At 42.6% G+C, this 27317-nt stretch overlaps 1 protein-coding gene across 6 annotated transcripts; it reads left to right on the top strand.

Moving 5' to 3' along the window:
- Window positions 1–1968: 1968 nt before the first annotated feature.
- On the top strand, window positions 1969–27002 carry CCDC62 (coiled-coil domain containing 62). 6 transcript variants are annotated; one of them, XR_002826511.1, is made up of 14 exons: window positions 2057–2092; window positions 5105–5297; window positions 5883–6049; window positions 9079–9180; window positions 11623–11794; window positions 14200–14301; window positions 16214–16302; window positions 16663–16778; window positions 17625–18344; window positions 20963–21110; window positions 21488–21613; window positions 22002–22161; window positions 25199–25288; window positions 26411–26460. XR_002826511.1 is itself a non-coding variant. In XM_014446191.2 (13 exons), exons 1-12 carry the CDS (start codon window positions 2057–2059, stop codon window positions 25244–25246), a joined length of 2019 nt encoding a protein of 672 aa, XP_014301677.1. In that variant the 5' UTR covers window positions 1969–2056; the 3' UTR covers window positions 25247–25288; window positions 26411–27002. The 6 variants fall into 6 exon arrangements, 5 of the variants coding, with proteins under 5 accessions (XP_014301677.1, XP_023600826.1, XP_023600825.1 ...); XM_014446191.2 differs by lacking the exon at window positions 22002–22161 and having other exon boundaries at window positions 1969–2092; window positions 26411–27002; XM_014446193.2 differs by lacking the exons at window positions 2057–2092; window positions 22002–22161 and adding an exon at window positions 4824–4923 and having other exon boundaries at window positions 26411–27002.
- Window positions 27003–27317: the final 315 nt, after the last annotated feature.

The following is a 27317-nucleotide window of genomic DNA, read 5'->3' as shown; positions in this document are numbered from 1 at the left end:
GTAAAGATGTAAATTTAAAAAATTCTGCATTAACTGTGAATTTTACTAAATATGATTATCTGATTATCTGATGAAGCAAATTCATCCATCGAGACCATGTGGTATGTGTTATGTATGCTGTTGGTGCTGGAAGATGTCTGTATGCCTGTATCAACACATGTGACTTCATGTAAAGATTCTTAATGTTCACAGTTCTTGGCAAATGCAGTTTCAATCCATATATAGTCAGCAGTGGATGTTACTGCAGGAAAATGCAGGATTAAAATTGTCCTTGTGTATAACATGTGTGAATGTGTTTCTTTGACCTGAATTTAAAATAGAGTATATTTTAATCTCTGATTAAATGAAGTAGTAGAACAAAGCATGACTTTAATTCATACATTCTATTTATATGTGTTTTGTGGAATGTTTTCACAGTCTAGTATTTTTAGCAAAAAGAATACTAACCCTTAAACAGCCTACCTCAATATATGTAAGAGATTTGTCATGATTAAGCTGGCATCTTCAAATGCAAATACAGTTTTGATATACAGTATTTTAAAAATATGTATTTATTGATTTGAGAGAGAAACATCCATCAGCTGCTTCCTTCATGTGCCCTGACCGGGAATTGAACTGGTGACCTTTTTGGTGCGTGAATGATGCTCAGCCAACTGAGCCACACCGACCAGGGCTGGATAAACTATTTTTAATAACTTGTCAGAATTTTCTTTCTTGATTTTAAATTCTAAGACAATGTCTTGGTTCTCCTAAAACATGAGCCTATCCTATGAAGGCAAGTGTCACCCACATCAGTGAAGTTTGAAAGCAAACTGTAATTTTGTTTTTCCATTTCAGATTTTATAAACACAATGGCGTGTTTTGCTAATTCACAATCAAAAAATAAAGTTGAAATACTATAAGACTATTTGGTAACTTGTCTTGGCAGCAATGCCAGCGTATGGGTTAAGCAGTAGGGGGTGGGTGACCAGGGATTAAATGTATTATTTACTTGTCAGGGATAAGTATTTTTTCATAGTTCATTTCCTATATATCATGAAGAGTAAAAGGGGAAAGAAGGGAGGACTATGAAACAACACGTGAAAGGTTTAGATTCAAACCAGAATGTGGTAAATTTTGTCATGATAAAGTTGCAAGATTCTCATTGCTGTTCAAGAGCTACATCCAGAGTCTAAACAAATTTTTTTTTAATTGCGATTCTTTTTTTAAAAAAACTCAAGTAATGACTATTTATTTATTTATTTAAATATATTTTATTGATTTTTTACAGAGAGGAAGGGAGAGGGATAGAGAATTAGAAACATCGATCAGCCGCCTCCTGCACACTCCCTACTGGGGATGTGCCCGCAACCAAGGTACATGCCCTTGACCGGAATCGAACCTGGGACCCTTGAATCCGCAGGCCGATGCTCTATCCACTGAGCCAAACCGGTTAGGGCTTAATTGCAATTCTTAGTTTAGAGCTGTCTGCTGGGCTGGCCAACAAGTATTGGCTACCGGGGCTGGTGTCTTCCTCCATCCATGTACTCGTTTGAATGCCAGATACTGTTCTCAGTGTCAGTTATATGCAGCAGCTAAAAAGCTCGCAGTTCAGTGGGGCCAGAGGGAACTAGGTGAGCAACTCAAATGTCATAACCCAGGGTGATGGGGACAGAAACTTTCATTTTCGTCCCTTATTAACCTGTTTTGCGGGCCGCATATTCTCAGATTAATCATTCTTGAGTCCCAGGCCCGGATTTGGAAGCATGAAGCGTCGTGAGAGCGGTGTCCGCACGTGGTCTGGTGGGAGCCAGCTTCCCGCGTCTGGTTGCGCTGCTACCGAGGTATCGCGAGAGCCCGGGCGGCCCCGCCCCTGGCGCGCGAGGTCCTCCTGGCAGGCGGTTTTGGGGGCGCGCTTGGGCGGGCTGGACCGAGGGCGCGGGGCTCCCGGGCTCTGGGCTCCCCCCCTCCCACCCTCACCCCCACCCCCACCCCCACCGCTGCGGGCAGACGCGCTATGGCGTTTCCAAGGTGACGCTGCGCACAGCGACTTTCTCCGGGGGCGGAGGAAACACCTATGAACCCTACAGTGCCCTTCCTCGCCGGGCGCCAGGTGAGCGGCCTGGGCACCACAGGCAAGCAGACCTCGGGCACGGCGTGCATTTTGGCCGAACTCGGGTGGCCTTTAGGGCACGGTTTCCGCTTCAGATTTAAAACAAGGGAAACCGGAGGGATGGAGTGTCATATCCCGTTTCCTTATCTCAAAAGAAACCTGTTGTCCAACCCAGGCGTTAAGACCAGTGGTGGGACCAGGTGCTCACTTCTTTTTTAAGAGAGAATGAGAGAGAGAGAGAGAGAGAGAGAGAGAGAGAGAGAGAACATCTATGTGAGAGAGAAACACAGCCCCCCCTCCCCCAACCTGGGATGAGCCGGCAACCCTGTCTGTGCCCTGACTGGCAATCAAACCGGAACCGGAAACCTGTGGATGCATGGACGGTGCCCTACCAACTGAGTCACACGGGCCACAGGGCAGGTGTTCACTTCTTAACGATGACAGTGGGCATTTGTAGAGCGGCTTCCTCTAGGCCACCTCCCTTCCTGTCCTTAATTTGTCCTCAGTAACCTGCCAGTGGGGGAGCACCCAGCCAAAAAAAAAAAAAAAAAGCATTGAAAGTGAACTTGCTCTAGGTTTGCATTAATCGGTATGCGATGGGATGAACTTTTTTGTATACTTGGCCTGTTGCCTGTTTTCCGGTACTAAAATATATGCTCCTTGCTGTATCCCCAACCACTTGGTGCTCAGTAAGTATTTGTTGAACAAAAATGAATGAATGAATGAATGGCTTACCAAAGACTGGAATTCGGGTCTTGTGATTCGGAATCCCTTAACTCCAAATTCCTTTTCTTGTGTGTTTAGTTACTAATAACTAACCCATTCGTTGTTTCTGTTTATTTACAAGTCGTATTTTTCAGAAAGCAGGAATGATGTACATGGCCTCCATGAACTTTTCAAGATAGAATTCTTTATTTTTTAAATTGATTTCAGAGAGGAAGGGAGAGGGAGAGAGAGATAGAAACATCAATGATGAGAGAGAATCATTGATCAGCTACCTGGTAAGGACTGAGCCCATTATCCCAGGCATGTGCCCTTGACCAGAATTGGACCTGGGACCCTTCAGTCTGCAGGCTGACGCTCTATCCACTGAGCCAAACTGGCTAGGGCAAGATAGAATTATTATTTTTTTAAATACTAGAGGCCGGGGGCATGAAATTTGTGCACTCAGCCCAGCCTGCACCCTTTCACCGTCTGGAAACCCTCAGGGGATGTCCAATTGATGGCTTAGGCCAGCTCCTCACGACACCCTTAGTGCTGCCACAGAAGCAGGAGAGGCTCCTGCCACTGCCGCTGCGCTTGCCAGCCATGAGCCTGGCTTCTGGCTGAGCATTGCTCCCCCTGTGGTAGCTCACTGACCACCAGGGGGCAGCTTCTGCATTGAGCGTCTCCCCCCTGGTGGTCAGTGCACATCATAGTGACCAGTTGTTCTACCTTTCAGTTGATTTGCATATTAACCTTTTATTATATAGGATATTTTTTATTGATTTCAGAGAGGAAGGGAGAGGGAGAGAGAGATAAACATCAATGATGATAAAGAATCATTGATCCGCTGCCTCCTGCATGCCCCACACGGGATCAAACCCACAACCCAGGCATGTGCCCTGACCATGCCTGGTTCATAGGTGACCTCCTGGTTCGAACCGTGACCTCCTGATTCATAGGTCGATGCTCAACCACTGAGCCACACCACCTGGTTTCAAGATAGAATTCTTAAAGTAATACATTTAGCTCTTTATTTCATTGATGGGAACAGTACCATATTTTGAAATGTAACTTAAAATCTTAATAGCTAATGCTTGTTGAGTCCTGTGATGTGCCAAGTACTATGAAGTACTTTACAGAGCTTCTCTTGCCCCTTGAGTAATCCACACAACTCTAAGAATAATCACAGTGCTGTTATTGCCATTTTATAGGGAAGGAAACTAAGGCTTAAAGTTAAGAAACTAGTCCAAGATTATAGAGCCACCCAGTGGCTAATTCTGGACCCCCACTTAGGTCAGACCAACTTTCCTGCACTAGATTTTAAAATGATGTATGCTTAAAAGGGAATTACTGTAGATAATTTGGGTAGGTATGAAAATGGCATTATGGTTATATAAAATGTTCATTTTTAGAGATGCATACTGAAGTATGTATGAGTGAAATGTATTTTTTTCATCAACAACAAAAAGGGGAAAAAAATTGAAACAGATGTGGCAAAATCCTGATAATGGCAGGACCTGGGTTCTGAGCATAGGGGAGTTTATTGTGCTGTTCTGTCTTCTGTGTATGTTTGAAAACTTTCCGTTATAAGATTTGTTTTTTTAATAGGTATGTTGAGTTTGGATCAGTCCCAATGTTAAATTGATAGAGTGAGTTTATATAGATGTGTTAAGTGTTATGAAGATTATTTACTTTTAACCAGTAATTATTTCATGTTTCCCTTTACTTGATTGCTCCATTTAAAAAATAATAATAATAAAAAATATTGTTGGTTGATACAAGAAAAGGGTTGACAGCAAAGAAAAATGCAGAAATGGGTTCATTTGTAATTTAGCCACTTAAAAATTTTTTAAAAAAAATATGTTTTTATTGATTTCAGAGAGAAGAAGGGAGAGGGAGAGAGATAGAAACATCATTGATGAGAGAAAATCTTCCACCAGCTGCCTCTTGCACACCCCTACTGGGGGTCAAGCCTGCAACCTGGGCATGTGCCCCGACCATGAATTGAACGGTGACCTCCTGTTTCATGATTCAACACTCAACCCCTGAGCCCCACCAGCCAGGACAGTCCCACTTTTTGAATGGTGTGTGTGGTATTACAAAATGATAGAAGCAGTGAACAGTAGGTGTGATCCTGGTTTAAATATACATAATTTTGATGCCACATTATAAAGAGCAAATAAAACTTAGCTAACATCACTACCTTGAATTGGCAGCACAAGAAGATATAATTATTTGGAAATAGGCTTTGGCTGATTTATCCTATTGATGAGTTTTATTTTGTGTGAAACCACTTTCTGTGATTAGAACATCGGGTCAGACCTCGAGATTTCCACTATCGAGAAACAACGGAAAGAACTGCAGCTGCTCATTGGAGAACTGAAAGATCGAGATAAAGAGCTCAATGAAATGGTTGCAGTACATCAGAGACAACTTCTGTCGTGGGAGGAGGATCGGCAGAAGGTGTTGACTTTGGAAGAGCGTTGCAGCAAATTGGAAGGTCAGAAATGCGTGCAGCCACCACTGGTACTAGTATGCACTTCTGTAGGCTCCACATGAAAAGGGCTCACGGTACCCTCTGCCCTGGAGTTCAGTGTCAATGACAGTAGGAGGACTGTGAATACCCACCATCAAACAGACAAATACAATATGAATTAAAGTCGGATGAACAAAGTGCTTACATGTGGAAAGAGTGCTGAGTAGAGCTCCAGTTAACACTGTGTGTTAGGAGTGAACCTTTAGAAATTGTGTTTTGTTTTTAACTTATTGATTGATTTGAGAGAGAGAGAGAGAGAGAGAAACATTGATGTGAGAGAAACATTGACTAGTTGCCTCCTGCACACACCCGACTCGAAACCTGGGTATGTGCCCTGACTGGGAATTGAACCTGCCACCTTTGGGTGTATGGGATGACACTCCAGACAACTAAGCCATACTGGCTGGAGCTATAATACAAACTTTTAAAAGAAGAATTATCTTTAAAAAAATTTTTTAGCACAATTACTTTTTAACGATGTATTGGAAAATAATGCATTTTAAGCTTCAGCTCTGACCACAAATAAGCGACTGGTGAAATTTCCCTCAGGTGAACTACATAAAAGAACTGAAATAATCCGGTCACTCACAAAGAAGGTAAAAACCCTGGAATCTAGTCAGACGGAATGCCAGACAGCTCTTCAGAAGACTCAGCTCCAGCTTCAGGAAATGGCTCAGAAGGCAACCCATTCCTCTCTCCTCTCTGAAGACCTTGAGGTGGGTTTGATTTTGTGATCAGCCTCACTAGCCCAAATTGTGGTTGCGTTTCAGTTATGGACGATTTACTGGTATATTTCAATGGTTCCAGTAAAAATGCATGTGCGTGTATGTGAAAGTATAGCCGTCCATCGTCCTAGTCTTGTACTCATTGTACTGCTCTGTTAGCTGTCTGTCCTGCAGATGAAGCTTCATGACAACCCTTTTCTGTTGGGCCACTTGGTTCAGTAACATCTATCATTTTATCAACAATGGGTTATTTTGGAAAGCCTTTCTCAAAGTCCGAGAGCAGTATCACCAAGCTTTGGGCACTTCAAAGTATGCTTTCTAAAGAACTGTGTCTTATCTGATATGATAAACAGATATCTAACCCATGTTAGAGGCATATTAGAAATAAAATCTGTAAGATTGATGAACTGGGTAGTCATCAGTTATCTTGTTAAAGATTTTTTATTGATTTCTACAGAGAGAAGAAGGGAGAAAGAGAGAGAAAGGTAGATGAAGGGGAAACATCAATCAGCTGTCTTCTGTATGACCCCACTGAGGATTGGGCCCACAACCTCTCGGTTCATTGGTTGATGCTCAACCACTGAGCCACACTGGCCTGGTATCAGACATTTTTTTTTGAGCTCATGCTTTATGAGAGGCACAGAGAGAAAGCCATTTTTTATTCCATCCTTCATATTCTTCTTGTTTCATAGTGATGATATTCAGTATAAATCTTGGTAATACAATGGGGCTTAATAATTTGCAATAATAGTATAGCTTTTATTGTATGCCTCTTTTTTCAGATTACTATAGTAGAGAGTTTGTAATTACAAACTAAGTAAAAACTATTCTAGAATCTATTGATATGTTCAATTTAAAAATGGAGGTATTTCAGCCCTAGCCAGTTTGGCTCAGTGGATAGAATGTCGGCCTGTGGACTGAAGCGTCACAGGTTCGATTCCATTCAAGGGCACATGCCCAGATTGCAGGATCAATCCCCAGTGTGGGGCGTGCAGGAGGCAGCCAACCAATGATTCTCTCTCATCATTGATATTTCTATCTCTCCCTCCCACTCCAATCCTCTCTGAAATCAATAAAAATATATTTTTTATAAAAGGAAGTATTTCCGTCAGCTCAGGCTGCCATAACAAAATGCCATAGACTGGGGGGATTAACGAACAGAAGTTTCTTTCCTCACAGTTCTGGCAGAGAGAAGTCCCAGATCAGGGTGTCTGCCAGCAGGGTCAGTTTCCTGGGAGGGCTCTCTTCTTGGTCTATCGACAGCCACCTTCTTGCTGTGTTGGGAACAGAGAGAATGATCAAGCTCTCTGGTATCTTATAAGGATACTAATCCCATGATGGGGTCCTGCTCTCATGACCTCTAATTCTAATTATCTCTCAAAGGCTCATCTCCAAATATCACCACTTTGGAGGTTAGGGCTAATGCATTATGGGGGCTGCATAGCTGGAAGATATTTCTAAATTAATAAACTATTTTTAGAGCAGTTTTAGGTTCACAGGAAAATAGAGTGGACTGTACAGAGATTTCTCATACACCCCCCACCTCCCACCCCATTATGGACATTTTTACCATGGTGGTGCATTTATCACAATCAGTATATACATACAGGACATATCATTATCACCAAAAGGGTTTTGACAAATGTATAATGACACATATCCAGCATTGTATCGTACGGAAAAGTTTCACTCCCTGAAAGCTCTCTGTGCTCCATCCCTCCCTCCCAGAGCCCCTCGCAACCACTGATCTTTTCACTGCCCCCATAATTTTGCCTTTTCCAGAATGTCATATGGTTAAAATGTATGGTTAGAATTGTAGTCTTTTCACATGGAGGAAACTTAACTGTACTTAGTAATATGCAGTTAAGTTTCCTCCATGAAGATATCTTTTTAAAAGCCTGATTATTCTTTTTTCCTAACCAATAAACACATCATGTACACCAAGCATGTCAAACTCAAAGGTTAACACAGGCCAAATAAACAAGGTTTAAGTTTATGTGGGCCGCAAAAAAACAAAAGCTCCAATTTTCATAGAAACATAGGTTTATTTCAATAGAGACATGCTGAATACAAAGGGCTGAAATAAATGAGTAATTGTTAACATAAAATAATAGAACATTTTAATAAAAATTAATATTTTTTCTTGAACATTAACTTACAAGACACTGAATAACTGCACAAATTAATAGGTGTAACGCAATAAACCTATTTTTCTTGTTCTCTGAAAGCGAAATATTTCCTGTTGCGCACACCAAACAGGTCAGTACATGACTAATGATGTGGCCATCGGCTGCTAAAATATTCGCTGCTAGTATTAGTGGAGAGAAATGGTGCGCCTGCACGTAAGGTGCGTAAGGGAAATAAATGCAACACGATTATAGTAATCCGTCATTAGCGAACATTGTAGTTCATTATTAATAATTATGTATAACAGGATATTGTCAAAATTAAGTTATGAAATTTTTATTAAAATGTTTTTTACATACCGTTATATTGGCTGGGCCACAAAAATATTCATTGTCGGCCACATGTGGCCCATGGGCTGCGAGTTTGACATGCTTGATATATACAATAGTTATATCAGCTATAGTTCTGTGGTTTAAAAAAAATCTGGCAAGTGGCAGTACCCCAACACAGAGTAAAAAATAATGCACAGAAGTTCACTACTACTTTATTTTAGCAAAGGAACTCTGTTTTCATTCATTCATTTTCTTCTTTCTTGCCAACCTAGAATTATACATAAAAGACATTAGGAAGTAGACATGTTTATAAACATGTTTATAAACATAATTCAGTAGAGCAAACACTTGTATTGAGAGGATGCTAGAGGTAATGGAGAAATAGATGTTTGTATTCCTTTTGATGACTGCTTACTTAAGCCCATTTTGTTACAAAAAAAAGTTAAAGAAAATAAACAAAATACAAGAATGAACACAGAGTGTGGCTGCTGACAGTAATGAAAGCTTTTCGATGGTTCATGCATTAGCATTTATGTGTATTTATGTGTTGTTCCCTTGCAGGCTAGAAACGAAAATCTCAGCAATACGTTAGTGGAACTTTCTGCTCAGGTAGGACAGCTACAGGCTCGAGAACAGTCTCTCACTACAATGATAAAGCTAAAGGTAATTCAGAATAATATGATCTCCATCTACTGGGGTGCTTTGTAGTTTATAAAGTGCTAGAGGCCCGGTGCATGAAAATTCATGCACTGGAGGGGGATCCCTCAGCCTGGCTTGCCCCCTCTCACAGTCGGGGAGCCCTCAGGGACAGGAGGCGACCCCGCGATCAGGGAAAGGCGACGCCCCCATCACACCTCTGCTGCTGCCACTGCCGGCAGCACAAACCTCTGCCGGCCCTGGTTACCTGAGCCTCGGGCTGGCCCTGGGCAGCTGGGCAGCCACCATCCGAGGCTTGTCTGCGCCTTGGGCCTGCCCTGGACGGCTGGGGGGCTGAGGATGGGTCCAGTCCAGCTGGACTGTGTGCCTGCCGCCCCATCCCTCCCCCCCACCCAGCTGGGCTTAGGGGACTGGGTGCTGCCATCTTGTGGCTATGGGCACTGCCATCTTTGTGACGGAGTAACAGTTAATTTGCATATTTCCTCTTTATTAGATAGGATAGTCACACACACAATCTTATTTAAATCCATAGCTGTGCAGATTGATAGAGCTACCATTTTAGAAATGAGAGAAGCGAGTTTGAAATGATGTCCTCAAGGCATTGGGAGAGGAGGCAAGACTCCACTTTTGGTTTCTGTCTCCAAGTCCCATTCCATGGTCTAGCATGCCCGGATTAACCCGGATTAACTCGTTTTCTTCCGAGGGATCCATTGTTAGGTCTCATGGCAATCAGAATGGTTGTTAATTTTTTTTTTTTAATTCTCACCCAATGATATTTTTTCCATTGATTTTCAGAGAAAGTAGAAGGGGGTGGGTAGAGAAAGAGAGAGAGAGAGAGACACATCAATTGGTTGCTTCCCACATGCACCCCGATCAGGGACATGGATCGAACCTGCAACCCAGGCACATGCCCTTGATCAGGAATTAAACCTGAAACCGTTTGGTCCACAGGCTGTGGCTCTAACCACTTACCAAACCAGCTAGAGCTTGTTAATTTTTTTTTAATGGAGAGAAAAACTGTTAGCATTCAAGCAGTCTTATATATTTACTAGAGGCCTGATGCACGAAATTGGTGTAAGAGGAGGCCTTCCTTCCCCTGGCTGCTGGCACTGGCTTCCCTATGGCACCCGGGACCCGGGCTTCCCTCTGGCTGCTGGCACCCGGGACCTTGGCTTCCCTCGCAGCCCTGGCTTCGTCCGGAATGTTGCCCGGAGGGATGTTTGGTCTAATTAGCATATGAAGCTTTTATTATTATAGATAGTGACTAACATGTCATGAGCAGTGATTGATAAACAGTCTCTTTTGCCATAACACACATGTTTGACAACTGGCAAGTGGGGGAATGATGTTGGTAGAGTGGGACAATCTTGCTAATTCATATGTGATTTCCCCCTCCCCCAGCACATTAATGTTTTGAAGTGATCAGGGCCAAGTTTTCTTAATATTAAAGAGAAAAATATTAAAAGCTCCAGAATTTCTTTAGTTAAGTAATGACCAGCTTCATGGCTTCAACAACCACTGTGGGTTCCGTCATAGCAAACTCCGGGCAGAGCTGTGAGTGCTAATGACGGTGCTGAAAAGGCTTGGCCGACTAATGCGTCTGTGTTGGCATCTGCTGAACTGTGTTCATGTGCTTAATAGGGATGTTGGGATTTGCTAACGTTGGTCTGATCACAAAGTTCCATCAGCTATTGAATGGTCTGCCCAACCTTTTTCTTCTCCATGAGTCCTCCTAGTGTGAGGTGTGCGGACTGTGAGGTTTTTCAGGAACACGCATAGGATGCTGGAGCAGAAAGCTGTGACCTTAGGCAGGAATAAAACCTGCTAATAGTTACTCCATTTGAGCGGGGGAGGGAAAGAACTCTTACTATTTTTATTCTTTTAGGTATTGTTTGAATTGCTTTTCAACCAGCAGATATCCTCTTTTTGTAATTAAAAAACTACCTCAACAGTAAGAGGTTCTGATCTGGGTAGGTTTGGGATAAGGTCTTGGAGTCTGTCATTTTAGCAGCTGAAAAGAAGGGGAGGAAGAGTGGGGCCCCTGGGATTTATCTGTGACTCAAAGCATAAGCCCCCTCAAGGGCCACCAGCCCTCCTGTTATTGCAGTTTTCCAGGGAGTTGAGTTGTCTGGTTCTAAGCTTTTCTGAGACAGTAAGCGAGGGTGGGTGGCACTGGGTTCTGGGGCCAGCTGGTTGGTTCAAATGGGAGTTCCATCACTAACTAGTTGTGTAACCGTGGGCAATTTACTATTGACTCATGGGTCACCTGGGGATAAATATAGCCCCTCTCTCGGAGCGTTACCGTGTGGATAAAATGAGTTAACACGTGAAAAGTGCATAGACTGAAACCTGGCACACAATGACGTCTTAATACCAAGTGTAATCTTTTCATATTGATTAGTGGGAATTTAAAAATCTTCTGTAATAGTTTCCAAATGTGGTTTTTAGGACAAAGATATTATTGAGGCAGTCAATCACATTGCAGACTGTTCGGGGAAATTTAAATTGCTAGAGCAAGCCTTGCGCGACGCCAAGATGGTGGAGACGTGTATCGTGAAAGAAAAGCAAGACTATAAGCAGAAATTGAAGACCTTTAAGATTGAAATCAATAAACTAAAAGGTAAGGAAGAGATATAAATGTAAGCATTTTATTCTGGGAATATATTCCTTCATTCAGGTTTACCGAATCTTACGATCAAGAGTAGGTCTGTTGCTGGCTAGGTCCCACCATGAAATGTTCATCTCATATGCCATTTCTGTGCTATGAGATATATAGCAGAGTTGGGGAAACTGCATAATGCATGATATTTGTGACATAATCCTGCCTTGGCTGCACCAGTCAGTCAGTACTGCTGATACTGCTCGGTAACAAGCAAGGACAGTATCTCAGTGGCAGGCAGCAGTGAGTCTTTGGTACACTCATGAGGCAGGAAGCTGATGAGGCCACGCTGCTCATCTGGGCTAGTTCCGCTTCATGTACCTCATCTCACGGCATTTCCTCCCACGGTGAAGGCGGAAGTGTCAGAGAGGAAGCAGAAATGTGAGGACCTGACACACCTCACTTCCCCCTCACTCTACTGAGCAGAGCAAGTCACGTGGCTCAACCCGAAGTCAGGTGGTGGAGAAATATCCTCTGCTTCTCATGGGAGGATTTGCAAGCAACTGTGGGAGGCAGGCAGGGAGCAGTGAGGAGTTGCCGCGAACGGCACGATCTGCCAGAGTGACTTTTGGAGCATGTTTTATTTTTAAAGGTTCCTTTGCGTTCTCCTTTTCTATTTTCATTCTCACAGTAGCTCCATGATTCATTTCTTTCTGAGTAATATTACTTGAGGTTTTATAATGAACTGAAGGGTAGGTTAGTGCTACGTACTTGAATATGGACATAGGTGATAGAGTCAAAATTTAAATGTGTCTTCAGAGGCTGTGGAGGTAGATCTGCTTTCCTCTGGCCTTTCCCCACTGTGGGCAGAGGCGCTATCATTTTATACATAGTCACCGCCTTAGACACGGAGACCGACTCCCACTGTGGAACAAGCCCCTTAGAGTGACAAAGCCGTGGGGTGTGGAGGCCACCCTCCCTCTGTCCTAGTGGCGTGCCCACAGCACCTCGTGAGGCTGCGAGTTGCTGTTGAGATTGTGTGACTGTTGTGGCTGATTTAACTTAGACGACTCGGTCTTGTTCTGATGATGCTCTGACTTGTGGCAGGTCATAGTTTTGTGTCCATTTGTGGCTCCAGCTAGAACCATGACCATAAGGTAGGCCTTGGCAGCAGGGGCCGACTCAGTCTCCTTTGTTTGGATCTGCAGTTAATAGCACAGCCCCTGGGGTACATGGTGGCATTTGATAAGTATTTATTGAATGCTGTGTATACCTAGGTAAAATATTCACGGAAAAAGTCTGTTTTAGTGTTAGTATGCCTTATTTTATAAATTGAATATTTATTAAAACTTTTTTGCCCTAACCGGTTTGGCTCAGTGGATAGAGCGTCGACCTGCAAACTGAAAGGTCCCAGGTTCGATTCCGGTCAAGGGCATGTACCTTGGTTGTGGGCACATCCCCAGTGGGGGGTGCGCAGGAGGCAGCTGATCGATGTTTCTCTCTCATTGATGTTTCTGACTCTCTTTCTTTCTCCCTTCCTCTCTGTAAAAAATCAATAAAAATATATTTTAAAAAACTTTTTTATTTTTTTTTATTTTATTTTTTTTTTTAAATATATTTTATTGATTTTTTACAGAGAGGAAGGGAGAGAGATAGAGAGTCAGAAACATCGATCAGCTGCCTCCTGCACATCTCCCACTGGGGATGTGCCCGCAACCCAGGTATATGCCCTTGACCGGAATCGAACCTGGGACCCCTCAGTCCGCAGGCCGACGCTCTATCCACTGAGCCAAACTGGTCTCGGCTAAAAAACTTTTTTAAAAAAGAAAAACGACAATAGATAGTGGACTAGAGAGTGAGGGAAATAGAAACTCAGTTTGGGTGGACTTGGAAGGCATCTTTGAGGAGAACGTTTGGGCTGAAACCTGGATGATGGGAAGAACTGGCATGTGAGGATCTGGGCCGGGAACCTTCCAGGCAGAAGGAACAGCAAGTGCACAAGCCCTGGTGGGTTTTGAGGTTGGAACACCTTCAAGGAACAGAAAGAAAGAAGGAGAGTGACAGGCAGGGCCGGTCCAGGCCAGGAGGGCTTATTACGAGTTTGGATTTCAACCTAAGTATGGTAGGAGGCTTTTAACAGAGGTAATGTGAGCAGATTTTTATTTTGAAAAGGTTGCCCTCATTGCACTGTGGAAAATAGGCACGGTTCCAGCAGGGAGACCAGTCAGGTGAGAGGTAGCAAAGCCTTGGCCAGGGTCATTGCCATGAGCTGCTGCAGATGGGACAGATTTTGGCTGTAGGTTTAACAGGACTTCCTGTTCATTGGAAAGGGTGCTGAGGACATGAGACGTAGTCATAATGTGTGTCTTCTTCTAGGAACTAGTGTTTATTTGAGAACTTTTTGTTTGTTTGTTCTATTTGTGAAGAGGATCTAAATGAAAAGACAACAGAGAATAATGAACAACGAGAAGAGATCATTCGCCTCAAGCAAGAGAAGAGTTGCCTGCACGATGAATTGGTTTTTACTGGTAAAAAATAGTTTAAGTGACTGAATAGGATACTAAACTTTTTACGATACTACTATGGCAGACTAAAGGAATTACAGTCTCTCAAAGTCATTTTTTCTTTTCTTTTTTTTTTAAAGCACCCTTTGAGGGGTGGGGAGGGACCAGGCAGGGAATTTTTAAACTGTTACAATACCTCCCAGTTGACCCTGTTTCCTCTTTTGTAAAATGAGCTGCCCTCCCTTCCAGCTTAAGCCTGTGACTGTCCTTCTCACTAAAAATCCATTAAGACAGACTTATGAATTGAAGAAGGAAGATTGTTTATACTTGTGCTAATACTATATAAAAATTAGTAATTCCACATTTTTTCAGTTTTGCAAATAGATTACCTTAATTTATTAAGGTTGGAAAAATAGTTACGCGTTTTGTTACATCAGTATGATCCTAAAAATAATAATGCTGGAGATAAATTTTTAATGATTTAAAAGCAAGTTTGTCAGTAAGGTTTAACTTCACCCCTTCTGGTAAACAAAAATTTCATTCCCTCCTCTCCATATTCTGCCACACTTTATCCCCTCCCTCCCTACCCCAGAATCTCATTTTCCAGTAGTGAAAATTTCTCCTTTCTCTGCTCCCAGCTGAGAATCACTGATATATAGATCTTATGCCTATCCCTGCCAGCCAAGAGGGTTTTATTAGGCTTTCATTTTGGCAGCATGTATTAGAGAAATCATAGATTTGGAGGTAAAATTCCAACTATAAATAAAATTAAATTTTTTGTCTACCCACACCTTACCCTCAATGCCCTTCCTTCTAGGAAGAGAATACATTCCTATAAAGTAAAGGGGGCAAAATGCAGCATTTTATTTAAAATTTTTCAAATAAAATTGAATTCTTAATTTGAATCTCATGTGGAAAATACGTCTTTCTACCAGTAGGGGTCACTATTTCCATTATTAGGATTGCTGTCTCAAAGTAATGTCTTTTTTAAAAATATATATTTGTATTGATTTAAGAGAGGAAGGGAGAGGGAGAGAGAGCTAGAAACATTAATGATGAGAGAGACTTTGTATGGATTGGCTGCCTCCTGCACACCCCTAACTAGGGATCGAGTCTGCAACCTGGGCTTGTGCCCTTGACCGGAATCAAACTTGGGACCCTTCAGTCTTCAGGCCAACGTTCTAGCCAGTGAGCCAAACCAGCTAGGGCTCAAAGTAATGTCTTATATTGCTAAAGATACATATATAGCTAGGTAGCTATATTTAAGATATATTTATAGCTTCAGAACTGAATTCAATCAATCTTTGGATCAGTATTTGTGTGCCAGGCACTCTGCTATTTGCTAAGAAACTCATAGGCCCAGAAAACTTAGTACCAAACAAATGCTATGAATGAAATGCTGTGGGAGATCAGGGGAAGAAAAAAACACAGGATATTCTGACAGTCTCTTTTCTTTTTGATTCACCAATTTTCACTCTTATATTCTGTTATGATTTCCTAAGTAAAATATATGGAATTTATTAGATGATACTATAATAAACCCATTTCTTGACATAATTTAAAAGATTATTTGCTAGGCTGATTTCTTTTTTTTTTTTTTAATATATTTTCTTGATTTTTTGCAGAGAGGAAGGGAGAGAGATAGAGAGTTAGAAACATCGATGAGAGAGAAACATCGATCAGCTGCCTCCTGCACATCTCCTACTGGGGATGTGCCCGCAACCAAGGTACATGCCCTTGACCGGAATCGAACCTAGGACCTTTCAGTCCGCAGGCCGATGCTCTATCCACTGAGCCAAACCGGTTTCAGCGCTAGGCTGATTTCTTAAACATTTTTTCTACTCATACCAATGTCTCAAAATATTTTTTGGACATGAAGAGGTTTGTGTTAATGTGGCTGATGAAAAGTATTTTAATAATACTTTTCCTTTAATAGCAGAGAGAGAGAAAAGGAAAGATGAGTTGCTTGATATTGCGAAGTCAAAGCAAGAACGAACAAATGCAGAACTGCATAGTCTGAGACAGGTATGTCCCCAGTTACATTTCTTCTACAATTATCAGGTGGGAAATGTTTAAAAACAAACATCAAATTAGGAAATGTGTACGTCTGCTGGTTTTGTTTATGGTGCTTTTGGAATCCCAGCTACATTAGCTGTATTTCATATTTATTGTAGCAGATATGGTCTTGTTACAGTCATTAAAAGTTAGGAAACAAGTTGGACTAACAAATCTCAGTGCTAACACAGGAAGAAAAAACAAAAGCACAAGTTTTTAACGTGTCTCCAGTCACTATCTGATCTGTTTTAACATTTGAAAGTGCCCAATTGTTGGCTCAATTTAGTTTTACTGTTACACTTTATATTGACTTACCAATATCTACTGCAGATTTACGTAAAACAACAGAGTGATCTACAGTTTTTGAATTTCAATGTGGAAAATTCTCAGGAGTTAATACACATATATAACTCGAAGATGGAGGAATCAAAGGCCCTGGATTCCAGGTAACCATAGGAAGAGGCTGTTAGTGTAATCTTGTATTTTATTCCATCTTTTAGTCATATTTTTAAGTACTTGCTGTGGGCCAGCATCTACTGCTATTCCCTATGCAGTAGGGAATAAATCTATGTGAGTTAATAATAAACATTTTATTTTATTTTTTATTATTTTTTTAAAAATATACTTTATTGATTTTTTACAGAGAGGAAGGGAGAGAGATAGAGAGTTAGAAACATCGATGAGAGAGAAACATCGATCAGCTGCCTCCTGCACATCTCCCACTGGGGATGTGCCCGCAACCAAGGTACATGCCCTTGATCGGAATCAAACCTGGGACCTTTCAGTCCGCAGGCCAACGCTCTATCCACTGAGCCAAACCGGTTTCGGCAATAATAAACATTTTAATCCCAGGTTGTGGTGAGACCAGCGCTTAGAATTTTAGGCATGACCCTAATTTAGCCATTTGAGAAAAGAAATTCATTAAACATTATTTGTGTTTCTGTTGTGTAGAAGGCTTTGAGTTAAAGTAGAAACTACAGGGATGAGTCATTTGTTCATTCAGCACTCACAGTACTCTACTATAGGCACGGGGCTAGGAATAAGGGCAAATAAAAATACACAGACAGGGTACTGGCCCAAAAGAAGTCATGCAAAGAACGTTGTGCATAGCTGCTGGAGGAGCTCGGCGAGCTGAGGGCGAGCCTGCTCTTACCTCAATTTTCCTGTTTCTTTGTTAATAGGCAAATGGGTCTTATTAGAATGTGGCTCAACTAATGAGGTTTGGGTGAACTATTGAAAATGACAGTATTGGGTGTATCTTATAACTTCCGTTTTTTGTGACACCACTGTAGCAGAGACATGTGTTTATCTGACCTTGAAAATTACCACCCAAAAGTCGATATTAAGGAGAAATATCAGAAGTCACTGGTTAAGGACCAAAAATTTGAGACCATGTTTGTTCAGCAAAATAGGTCGGACAAGAGCTCTTGTGAAGTGTGCAAAGAAAAGAAGCTACAGGTTAATACTTCATTTGGGGGAAAAAGTGTAATCGCTGTTTCATCTCTGTTTGCAAAAGACTTAACGGAGAAACAAAAGTCTTGGTCTCTGGGAGGAAAACTCCTGTTTGAACCCGAAAATAAAAGTACATTGTGCAAGAGCCACGCAAAATCCCCCAAAGGGAATGATCTTGGGATTCAGATGGAAGAGAAACACCTCTCAGAAACATTGGCTTCATCTGATGAGAAGCCCTGGCATGATGTCAGTGTTTACCTGGGCCTGGCTGACTGCTCTGGTTCAAAACGGCCCGAGAAGCTGGATGCCGAATGCCAAGACCCCCTGGACAGATCGGGATTCTCATGTTGCCACAGAAGCGAAGCCTGTCTGGGCGAGAACGACACGTGTGAGCTCAGGTGCTGCCACCCGAGTAACTTCATCGTCGAGGCCCCAGGCCAGATGTCCGACATGGAGTGGATGAACATCTTCAAGCCTTCTAAACTGCAGAGAATTGTTCGCCACAAGTCTGTGTGCACTTGTGCAGAAAGTGCCAGTGGAACAAAATACAACTCCACGAGGTTAGTGAGGTTTCATGTTCGTAACACCCAGGGGGCCCCTGGCAGTGCAGGCAGTGCAGTAGCCACCTCATATTTGCAGACGAGTAATATTTGAGGCAACTTGTTTCCTCTGCATTGCAGCAGAGGCTGTTGAGTTTTTGATTGTGTGGAAACTGAACTTGATTCCAGTGAAAAACCTGCACGTAGCACAGCCTTTGAGGCAAAGGTTTTGGTTAAAAACAAAGCCGGTTGTTGTGGGTCGGGCAGATACGTTTTTGTTTTGTTTTTTTAATATTTTATTGATTTTTTTACAGATAGGAAGGGAGAGGGATAGAGGGTTAGAAACATCGATGAGAGAGAAACACTGATCAGCTGCCTCCTGTACACTCCACACTGGGGATGTGCCCGCAACCGAGGTACATGCCCTTGACCGGAATCGAACCTGGGACCCTTGAGTCCACAGACTGACGCTCTATCCATGGAGCCAAACCGGTTAGGGCCAGATACGGTTTTTTAAAAATATTTTTATTGATTTCAGAGAGGAAGGGAGAGGGAGAGATAGAAACAGCAATGATGAGAGAGAACCATTGATTGACTGCCTCCTCCACGCCCCACACTGGGGATTGAACCTGCAACCATGTGCCCTGGCCAGAAATGAACTGTGACCTGCTGGTTCATAGGTTGATGCTCAACCACTGAGCCATGCTGGGTGGGTGGGAAGATATGTTTTATTTAATAACAAAGAGGTGAGTCACTTTGTGCGGCTCTGGGAGGGTTTGGCTGGATAAGCTGTGTCTCTGTGTCCAGACCAAACGCATTGCCTGGATCCCAGGTAACATCCTTCTCCAGGGTTGCACCCTGCCCCCCCCCCACACACACACACACTTACATACCCAACTGCTCCTGCCTCTGCATTCACTGTACATTTTCCAAACTTTCTTGCTCTTTAAAATCTGCAAGAGAAAGAATACCTATATGTGACAGGCTGGAAAAGCTATGAGAAGAAAATGGGTTAGTTATTAGCATAAGCTGCATATGCATTATTAGCTGATATGCATTACTCAGACTCATCATGTTGTCAGGATGGCTGAATTTTTTGGTTAAGTGATGCTATAATAATGTCAGCTATTTTCAAATAAAACCTACCTGGTAAGCCTTAAATCACAGAAAAGACAGAGTTTCTATATTGAGGCCTTTGACTTTCATAGGACTTTATGACTGCATTTTGTTTCTAGAACTTGCATTGTATGGGTTGTCCTTTGGCTCTTTTAGAAGCTGAGTCATTGAACAATCATGCGCATAGGTATTCCGTCAGTTGCAAAATTTTAAAAAATTGGTTGTCATACTAAGTGCTATGTGTTCATACTTGTTTTTTGTTGTTATTGTTAATCCTCACCCGAGGATATTTTTCCATTGATTCTTAGAGAGAGTGGAAGGGAGAGGGAGAGACAGAGAGAAACATCTACGTGAGGGAGACACATCGATTGGGTTGGTTGCCTCCGGCACATGCCCCGACCAGGGCCAGGAATCTAGTCTGCAACGAAGGCATGTGCCCTTGACCAGAATCGAACCCGGGACCCTTCAGTCTGCCGGCCGATGCTCCATCCACTGAGCCAAACCAGCCAGGGTCATACTTGGTTTTTAAAGGTCTTCTTTAGATAATGGTATCTATGGGTAGGGCACCACTGCAGACTTCACTACCCAACAAGAACACCCATATGTTAAGTGAAAAGCAGTGTCAGATGGTTTTAAGAGCAAAGAGGAAATATATTAAGTTTAATGTATGTAAGAAAATTAAAACTTAAATGTGGAGTTTTCTTTCGAGACCATTTTGACCTCCCTGGTATGAAATAATCAGGAGTGACTCCTTGTTCGGCCAGCAGAGGCACATGCCGGGCATCGCATGACAAGTACGTGATGAAGTAGAAAAGATAATTCTATTTGCCTACTTTTCCTTAGATTGTGAGAACTTGTGACCCACTTTATTATCTGAGTGCTCACATCTGTACACCATTCCATTTGGCAGCCAGAGGTTACCCGTGGAGGGAGAAGCCAGGGCAGCCTGCTCTCACCTAGTTACAGGTTACATGGCGGAGGAGGGGCCATTGCCTCCCATCTGAGCCATGGCAGCTTTCGTTATCAACTCGAATAACATACCTAGAAGCTTAGCTGCATGTGTCTGTTCTCTGATTTGGAGAAACTATAGAATTAATGAGCCACAGCCGTGCCATTCTACTTACACAAAAGGACCTTTATATGCCATTGACAGAAATCGGTCTCACAAACCAAAACACTAAAATTTTCAGAAATTATACTCTGTTAATTCTCCCCCTTTTTGGTTCATCCTGTCTCTGAGCCTTCTTTTCTTTTTTTTGCTGGGGGAAGAGAGAAATTCTTTATTCTATAGTTACCCTTTAACTAAGAATTTTGTTTTAATTCTTATTGCAAAGGGTATGCATTAATTTGTAATATTTTTCTCAAATGGTCTATTCAGATCTATAGTGTTCTGCTTACAACTTCATTAAAGAAGAGAAACAACTTTTTCTTTGTCCTGTCGAGATACTTTTAAGCATAAGAGTATTGGTACATGTTCGCTACCGTTTCAAGATGTCTGTGTCCGTTTGGTTTCTTATTCGCAGCGAGCTCATTGCCATCCAGCATTCCCACTGTGTGGGTGCTGCCATAAGAGAGGAGGAGAAGTTGCTGGAGACAGAGTCCCCTTCTGAGAAAAGGAATTCACCCAGGATTTTGTTCGGGTGCAAAGATGCAGCGTTGCCCAGTGAAAAGGTTCGTATTTCACTTAGAAAAGCCCTGCGAGTATCCTACAGATCAGCTTTAGGCAAGATGTCCCTCAGGCTCTCCAAGTTGAGATTGACATATCAACTTTAATTCATCATTATTTTAAACACAAAAAATGAAGACTATAACATGCAAAGAGATGAAGTGTTACAGATAAGGTGTAATTCCCACATTCTCCCATTCTCCACGCCCCGCCCCCCAGCTGACCCCTATTCTGAAGTTGCTTCCATGTTTGTTTTTATACTTTTATTCTATAAAGGTATTTATGTAAAAGCATTGGTACTTTTACTAGGTAAAAGTGTATACTTAAACATTTAAATATGCTTCTTCATTTCATGGATGCTGACATTGCATTGTCTTCCCAGGACGATTTTTCTCCCACCAGCAAGCTGCAGCGTTTGCTGGCAGAATCTCGCCAGATGGTCACGGACCTGGAGTTGAGCACTCTGCTCCCCATCGGCTCTGAGAATGCCAACGGCGCTGCCAAGAAGGTAGGTGCTTCCTCTTCTCTCGGCCCCACGTGTGGTACCTGAACGCTCCACCGAGTCCTCCTGCACCGCGTCACTGGCCGGGCAGAGAGCACGTTTCTTTATGTCTTGGGGGGAGGGGGCAGCACGCTGGTTTTGAGGAAGAAAATGTCATACTCTAATGTCACTGCACCCAAACTTCCTCTTTCTGATTACTTGGGGATTTTAAAAAGCATACCTTATTATAGAAAATTTTAAGTACACACGGATGTAGAAGGAATTCTGTAATCACAGACCTTCAGCAGCCAGCAACTTCCTGTCATTTTTGTTTGGTCTCCCCGTCCATGCACGCTTTCTCCTAGACATCATATCATTTTACTCATAAATACCTCATGTACCTCTAACACATAAGGACTTTCTAAAAGCAAGCATAACGGAAGTACTGCAGTAAACATGGCACTTCGCCTTGAAAAAGACATGAAGTTCGCGTGTCAGAGAGGTTCCAGCTGGAGTTTGATTGGGAAATGGGAGAAGAAGGGGTATCAGATGCGGAGGGGTAGCAGCAGATGTGGGTGGGTGGGTGTGGCTGCCAGGGTGTGTGCATGTGTGCATGTGTGTGTGTGCGTGTGCGTGTGTGTGTGTGTGTGTGTGTGTGTGTGTATTCCTACATGGCATGGCTCAATCCAGCTGGGTACATTTCACCTTGTGTTTCTCGTGGGCAAAAATCACATGTGAACAAATGCAAACTTCACACTGGGCTCAGATTTGTTCCCCGATACACCAGATGTGTTGGAGCAAACTCCTGTTTTCAAAGCAAGTGTCTCAGCAGAACTGCTGTGTTTCAGTACAATCGCTGACACTCCTTCTCATCCCCAGCCTCAGTCTCTGTCTCAGCCTCTTCTTTATTTTTATTTTATTATTTTTTTAATCCTCACCCGAAGATATTTTTCCATTGATTTTTAGAGAGAGTGGAAGAGAGAAGGAAAGACAGAGAAATATTGATGTGAGAGAAACACATTGATTGGTTGCCTCCTGCATGCACCTTGACCAGGGTCCAGGCCAGGGAGGAGCCTGCAACCAAGTTACATGCCCTTGACTGGAATAGAACCCAGGACCCTTTGGTCCATAGGCCGAAGCTTTATGCACTGAGCCAAACCAGCTAGGGCTCAGCCTCTTCCTTAGGGCCTGATGTTGAATTCCTATCAGAGACATAATCAGTAGCTCCCTCACTTTTGACCTCATAGCACAGGATGTGTGTGTGTGTATGGGTATGTCTCCATCAGAGCATGTGTCTCAGCACCTGATCTCCGTGGCTCCCTGCTCATCCCTGAGCCCCTTAGTGCCCCTCTTACTCAGGTGGCATCCCCAGGTAGAGCACAGGGCCCATCACACAGGATGCTCAGGAAAGACCCTGACGGAATTGGTAGGAAAAGTGAAGGAAAGAGGCTAAACAGTGACCTCAGGTATAGAGGAAAAGTCACTGAAGCTGATGGAGGTGGGTGAAACTTGGCTTAAGAGAATTTTTGGGTTAGACAGACCCAGAAGAGATATCTAATCTCAACCTTTCATTTTACAGCTGAGGAAAGTGACTAAATCTCTTAGTTAACATCCCTCAGCTAGAATCAGATAATCATTTAGTTGGGAAGAATATTGGCTCTGGATGTAATGTGTGTTCCAGTGGATTAAGTGATTCTGGGATGTTGGGAGAACAATGAGCAAAAACCCACTTGGCAGTGAACTTTACAGACTCCTCCCCTCTGATCTCTCTCTTTTTTTTTAATTTTGAGAGAGAGAGAGAGAGAGAGAGAGAGAGTTTTGTTGTTCCACTTATTTATGTATTCGTTGGTTGATTCTTATAAGTGCCCTGACTGGAAATCAAACCCTCATCCTTGGTGTATCGGAATGACACTAACCGACTGAGCTACCCAGCCAGGGCCCCTCTGGTCGTTTTTTTGCAATAGGGGAGCATTCTGAGCAGCCTTTACGCTTCTCCAGGTGTTGCCATCTGCTGCTAGAGACAAAGGTCTCACTTCACAGCCTGCCTCTGAAGCAGGCACTCTCATCCTTGGCTGGGGGAGCACAAGTCATTCCATCCTTCAGGCAGGGCCTGGCTCTGTTTCCTCAAAGTCGCAGGAGAACTGAGCCTTTGGGAGCCCCTACAGACACACCTGCATGTGTGACAAGTAATCTTCCACAGCAGGATTGCTTTATAACAGCAAAGCTTAGGAGATAGCCCCGGTGTCCACTCGCAGGAACATTGCCTACCCGTGAAACAGACGGGGAAGATCTGGGTGTGGAAATATTTCCAGGGTATATTTTTAAGTGAAAAGAAGCAAGATGCTGAAAGGTTCATACGGTATTCACCACGTTTACAAAAGGGGATGAAATAAGAATATACATGATTTTTCTTTTCAAACCACATCAGTGTATTAACTATTGAAAAAATATACCAATAACTTAAAAACAGAGAAAAAAGGAAAGAATATAACAGCACAGCTGACCCCATCCCCTTCCCCCACAACAGCTTCCTAGGAGCTGAGGTGTGGGGGTGGGGAGGAACTTGGCCTGAGGCTGGACTTGGCGTTTGACTGGTACAGGGGACTGGATGTCCTCATTACTAGTTTGAGACCTTTGGTATCATCCCCCCCCTTTTTTTTAAAATATATTTTTATTGATTTTTTACAGAGAGGAAGAGAGAGGGATAGAGAGTTAGAAACATCGATGAGAGAGAAACATTGATCAGCTGCTTCCTGCACACCTCCTACTGGGGATGTGCCCGCAACCAAGGTACATGCCCTGACCGGAATCGAACCTGGGACCTTTCAGTCCGCAGGCCGACGCTCTATCCACTGAGCCAAACCGGTTAGGGCGGTATCATCCCTTTTTGTGTGGCGGGCTGCTAAAGCCTATGGATCCCTTTTAGAATCGTGTTTTTAAGTGAATAAAATCAAATCCATCAGATTGTAAGATACAGAGGAAGGCTGTCTGAGTGGAGACGGCAGCGTGGGTCAAGCAGGGAGGTCTGGAAGCGCCGAGGGGAATGCTGTCGAGGCTCAAACATAGGCCCCGTGGGGAGGAGGACGCAGCTGCCAAGGGGGCTTACCCTACAAACTGAAGTTCATCACCTGTGTCTGCCTCTGTCTTTCCAGGTATCATCCTTTTCGTTCCTCCTTTTTTCTCTTTAAAAAAAAACATCCCCCCAAACACCTAACAATGCTGACTAAGCCCTCAGTAGGCACTCAAGTGAATGAGAACATTCAGGGTGGCTGGTTCTTTTGATGACCATTATCTTCATTAAGGGCTCACCACCGAGTCTATATGGAGGCTGACAAAGAGCCAGGTCTCTTTGGGCGTTAGCCAGAGTTCAGCCCCAACACGTGTGGTAAAGCAAACAGCATCCCTGCTCCACCAAGAGACAAAGGGCCCCACACACGAATAGGAAATCAGTAGGTCCTTGTTGGATGGCTGGTCGTGGAATGAAATTCCTTCATTGTATTTCGTTACTTCCCTGAGATCTTTTCAAGAAACACCTGCTGTATTTGAATATTGTCTTCTTAAGTATCTTCTCGTTTTTCTGTCCTGGTTACTAATTTGGGAGTTGTTTTGTAGAACTTAGAAGCCTCAGAAGAGTCAGCTCAAAAGAACAGCTCTCAGTAATAGAAGAAAACAAAAGTCCACTTCAATATTCAATATTCGTGGGTAAGTCACCTTGCTTATCTCGTCTTCTATCTCAATGGAGATTTAATGAGTAACTTGGGAACGCTGATAAGGTGGAGTTAAGGCTTCACGTTTGTTTGACCTGCAATTCTTTCTCTTTGGTTTGACCTATTTATACATACCTTCTAAATTTAATCAGGGTAAAATGTCAGTTACTTGTATAAGAAGTGGAGATTAAAAAAAAAAGTTCTTGTTCTCAATACCTAGAATTTTAAATTGAAGGCAGTGACCACATAGAGCATTCAAAATCAGAATGTAAATGAACAGCCCTAACTGGTTTGGCTCAGTGGATAGAGCGTTGGCCTGTGGACTGAAAGGTCCCAGGTTCGATTCCGGTCAAGGAGGCAGCTGATGGATGTTTCTTTCTCATCGATGTTTCTAACTCTCTATCCCTCTCCCTTCCTCTCTGTAAAATATCAATAAAATATATTTTTAAAAAAAAGAATGTAAATGAACATTTCATCTGAATATCTGGGCTGAAGTCTTTTCATGGAGTTTCAAGTTGTAGAAAAAGGTTTATTGACCCAGTAAGCACTTTCTCAATTTGTGTTTCCTGCTATCAAATCTTCACGTCACATGCACAGTTTCTGTAGAACCCAGTTTAGGTTAAAAGGTATTCATCATTTTAGTTGTTTTTGATGTAAGCATAAGAGCATTAAAAAAACCTGTGAAAGTAGAAAGCTTTAGTAGTCCTCTCCCTTTCTTCCTCTCTCCTATCCCTCCTCTCTCTCTGCTGAGAAGTTTCCATATTTGTAATATTTTGCATGACCTTATGTTGATGAAAATTAAGATACATTTAATTCCTTTAAAATATATTTTTATTGATTTCAGAGAGAAAGGGAGAGGGAGATAGAAACATCAATGATGAGAGAGAATCATTGATTGGCTGCCTCCTGCACATCCCCTACTGGGGATTGAGTCCGCAACCCTGGCATGTGCCCTTGACCAGAATTGAACCTAGGACCCTTCAGTCTGCAGGCCAGCGCTCTATCCAGTGAGCCAAACCGGCCAAGGCAGGATACATTTAATTTTTTAGAGACTAGGAGTTCCTAGCACACAATCCAGCATCATTGATTTTATTAACTCTGTATTTCCTTCCTACAGAAGCTGGTCTCTCATCTATGCAGAAGGTAGGAAGCAGACATCAATACCTAGTACTTAACCTTGAAAACAAAAAGAGGATTGTAATCCCGCAGAAGCAGTGATTTCATACCAAAGGGGAGCAGAAACTGAAAGTCAATTTTTAAACACCTGTATTTTGTTTGTTTTCAAGTTAATAATTTGCATATGTCAAATGTTTTTCACGTGTAAGAAATTAGAACTTATTCTCTATTGGAGATACTCAAACTTGGGATTATGCTAAAAGAGAAAAAGACCCCCCTGCATTATAACCAGTAGCTTATTAGAAGTCAGCTCCAACTATATGAGAAATAGTATTCTCTTTTCTTGTGGTTTCAGCTCTGGACGTGGCTGTGTAAACAGACATAAAATGATATGTAGTTGTCTCATCGGCTCACACAAACAACAGCTTGCCGAAAGATCAAGTTTTATATGCATTTAAAAAAATATATATTAAAGTCTAAAACACTTCCATTTTAACTTGTAATTTAATTTTTTTAAAGAATATACTATGTGCCTCTCTGTTCTTCTATGAGAATTGATCAGCTTCAGTAAATAAAAATATTTTTAATAATAATTTTCTTTGGGTTCTTTTTATTATTCAGGAGTGAAATGAGTAAGGTTGGTCTCGAGAAGCCAAACCTAGCACATTCCCTTCCTCGGGAATGGGGGTGGGCCTTTTAAGCATTTCAGACTCAGACTCTGCTGTGCTGTGTAAATGCCCCTCTGTTCAGGGGTTCCAGGGCCACGTCAGAGGTGATTTTCAGGCGAACGGAGGAGCCACCCCATGCAGCCTTTTGAATGAGAGTGCTGAAAAGAGAAACGGGTGAGGTTTGGCTGTGTTCTGTACAAATGCTTGCTTTTCCCCTCAGGCTAGGCTGGTTGGTCTAGC

This window comes from Myotis lucifugus, unplaced genomic scaffold (assembly GCF_000147115.1).
Source record: "Myotis lucifugus unplaced genomic scaffold, Myoluc2.0 scaffold_511, whole genome shotgun sequence".
Taxonomy (NCBI): Eukaryota; Metazoa; Chordata; class Mammalia; order Chiroptera; family Vespertilionidae; genus Myotis; species Myotis lucifugus.
The sequence above is the reverse complement of the archived record's forward strand: the minus strand, read 5'-3'. Positions and strand labels throughout refer to the sequence as shown.

What these genes read in the sequence shown, in the direction of transcription:
- CCDC62 (XM_014446191.2), top strand. Translation starts at nt 2,057, where the DNA reads ATGAACCCTACAGTGCCCTTCCTCGCCGGGCGCCAG. An exon ending in GCGTTGCAGCAAATTGGAAG is followed by an intron (nt 5,298 to 5,882) that starts GTCAGAAATGCG and finishes AATTTCCCTCAG; the next exon opens with GTGAACTACATAAAAGAACT. An exon ending in AACTGCATAGTCTGAGACAG is followed by an intron (nt 16,303 to 16,662) that starts GTATGTCCCCAG and finishes TATCTACTGCAG; the next exon opens with ATTTACGTAAAACAACAGAG.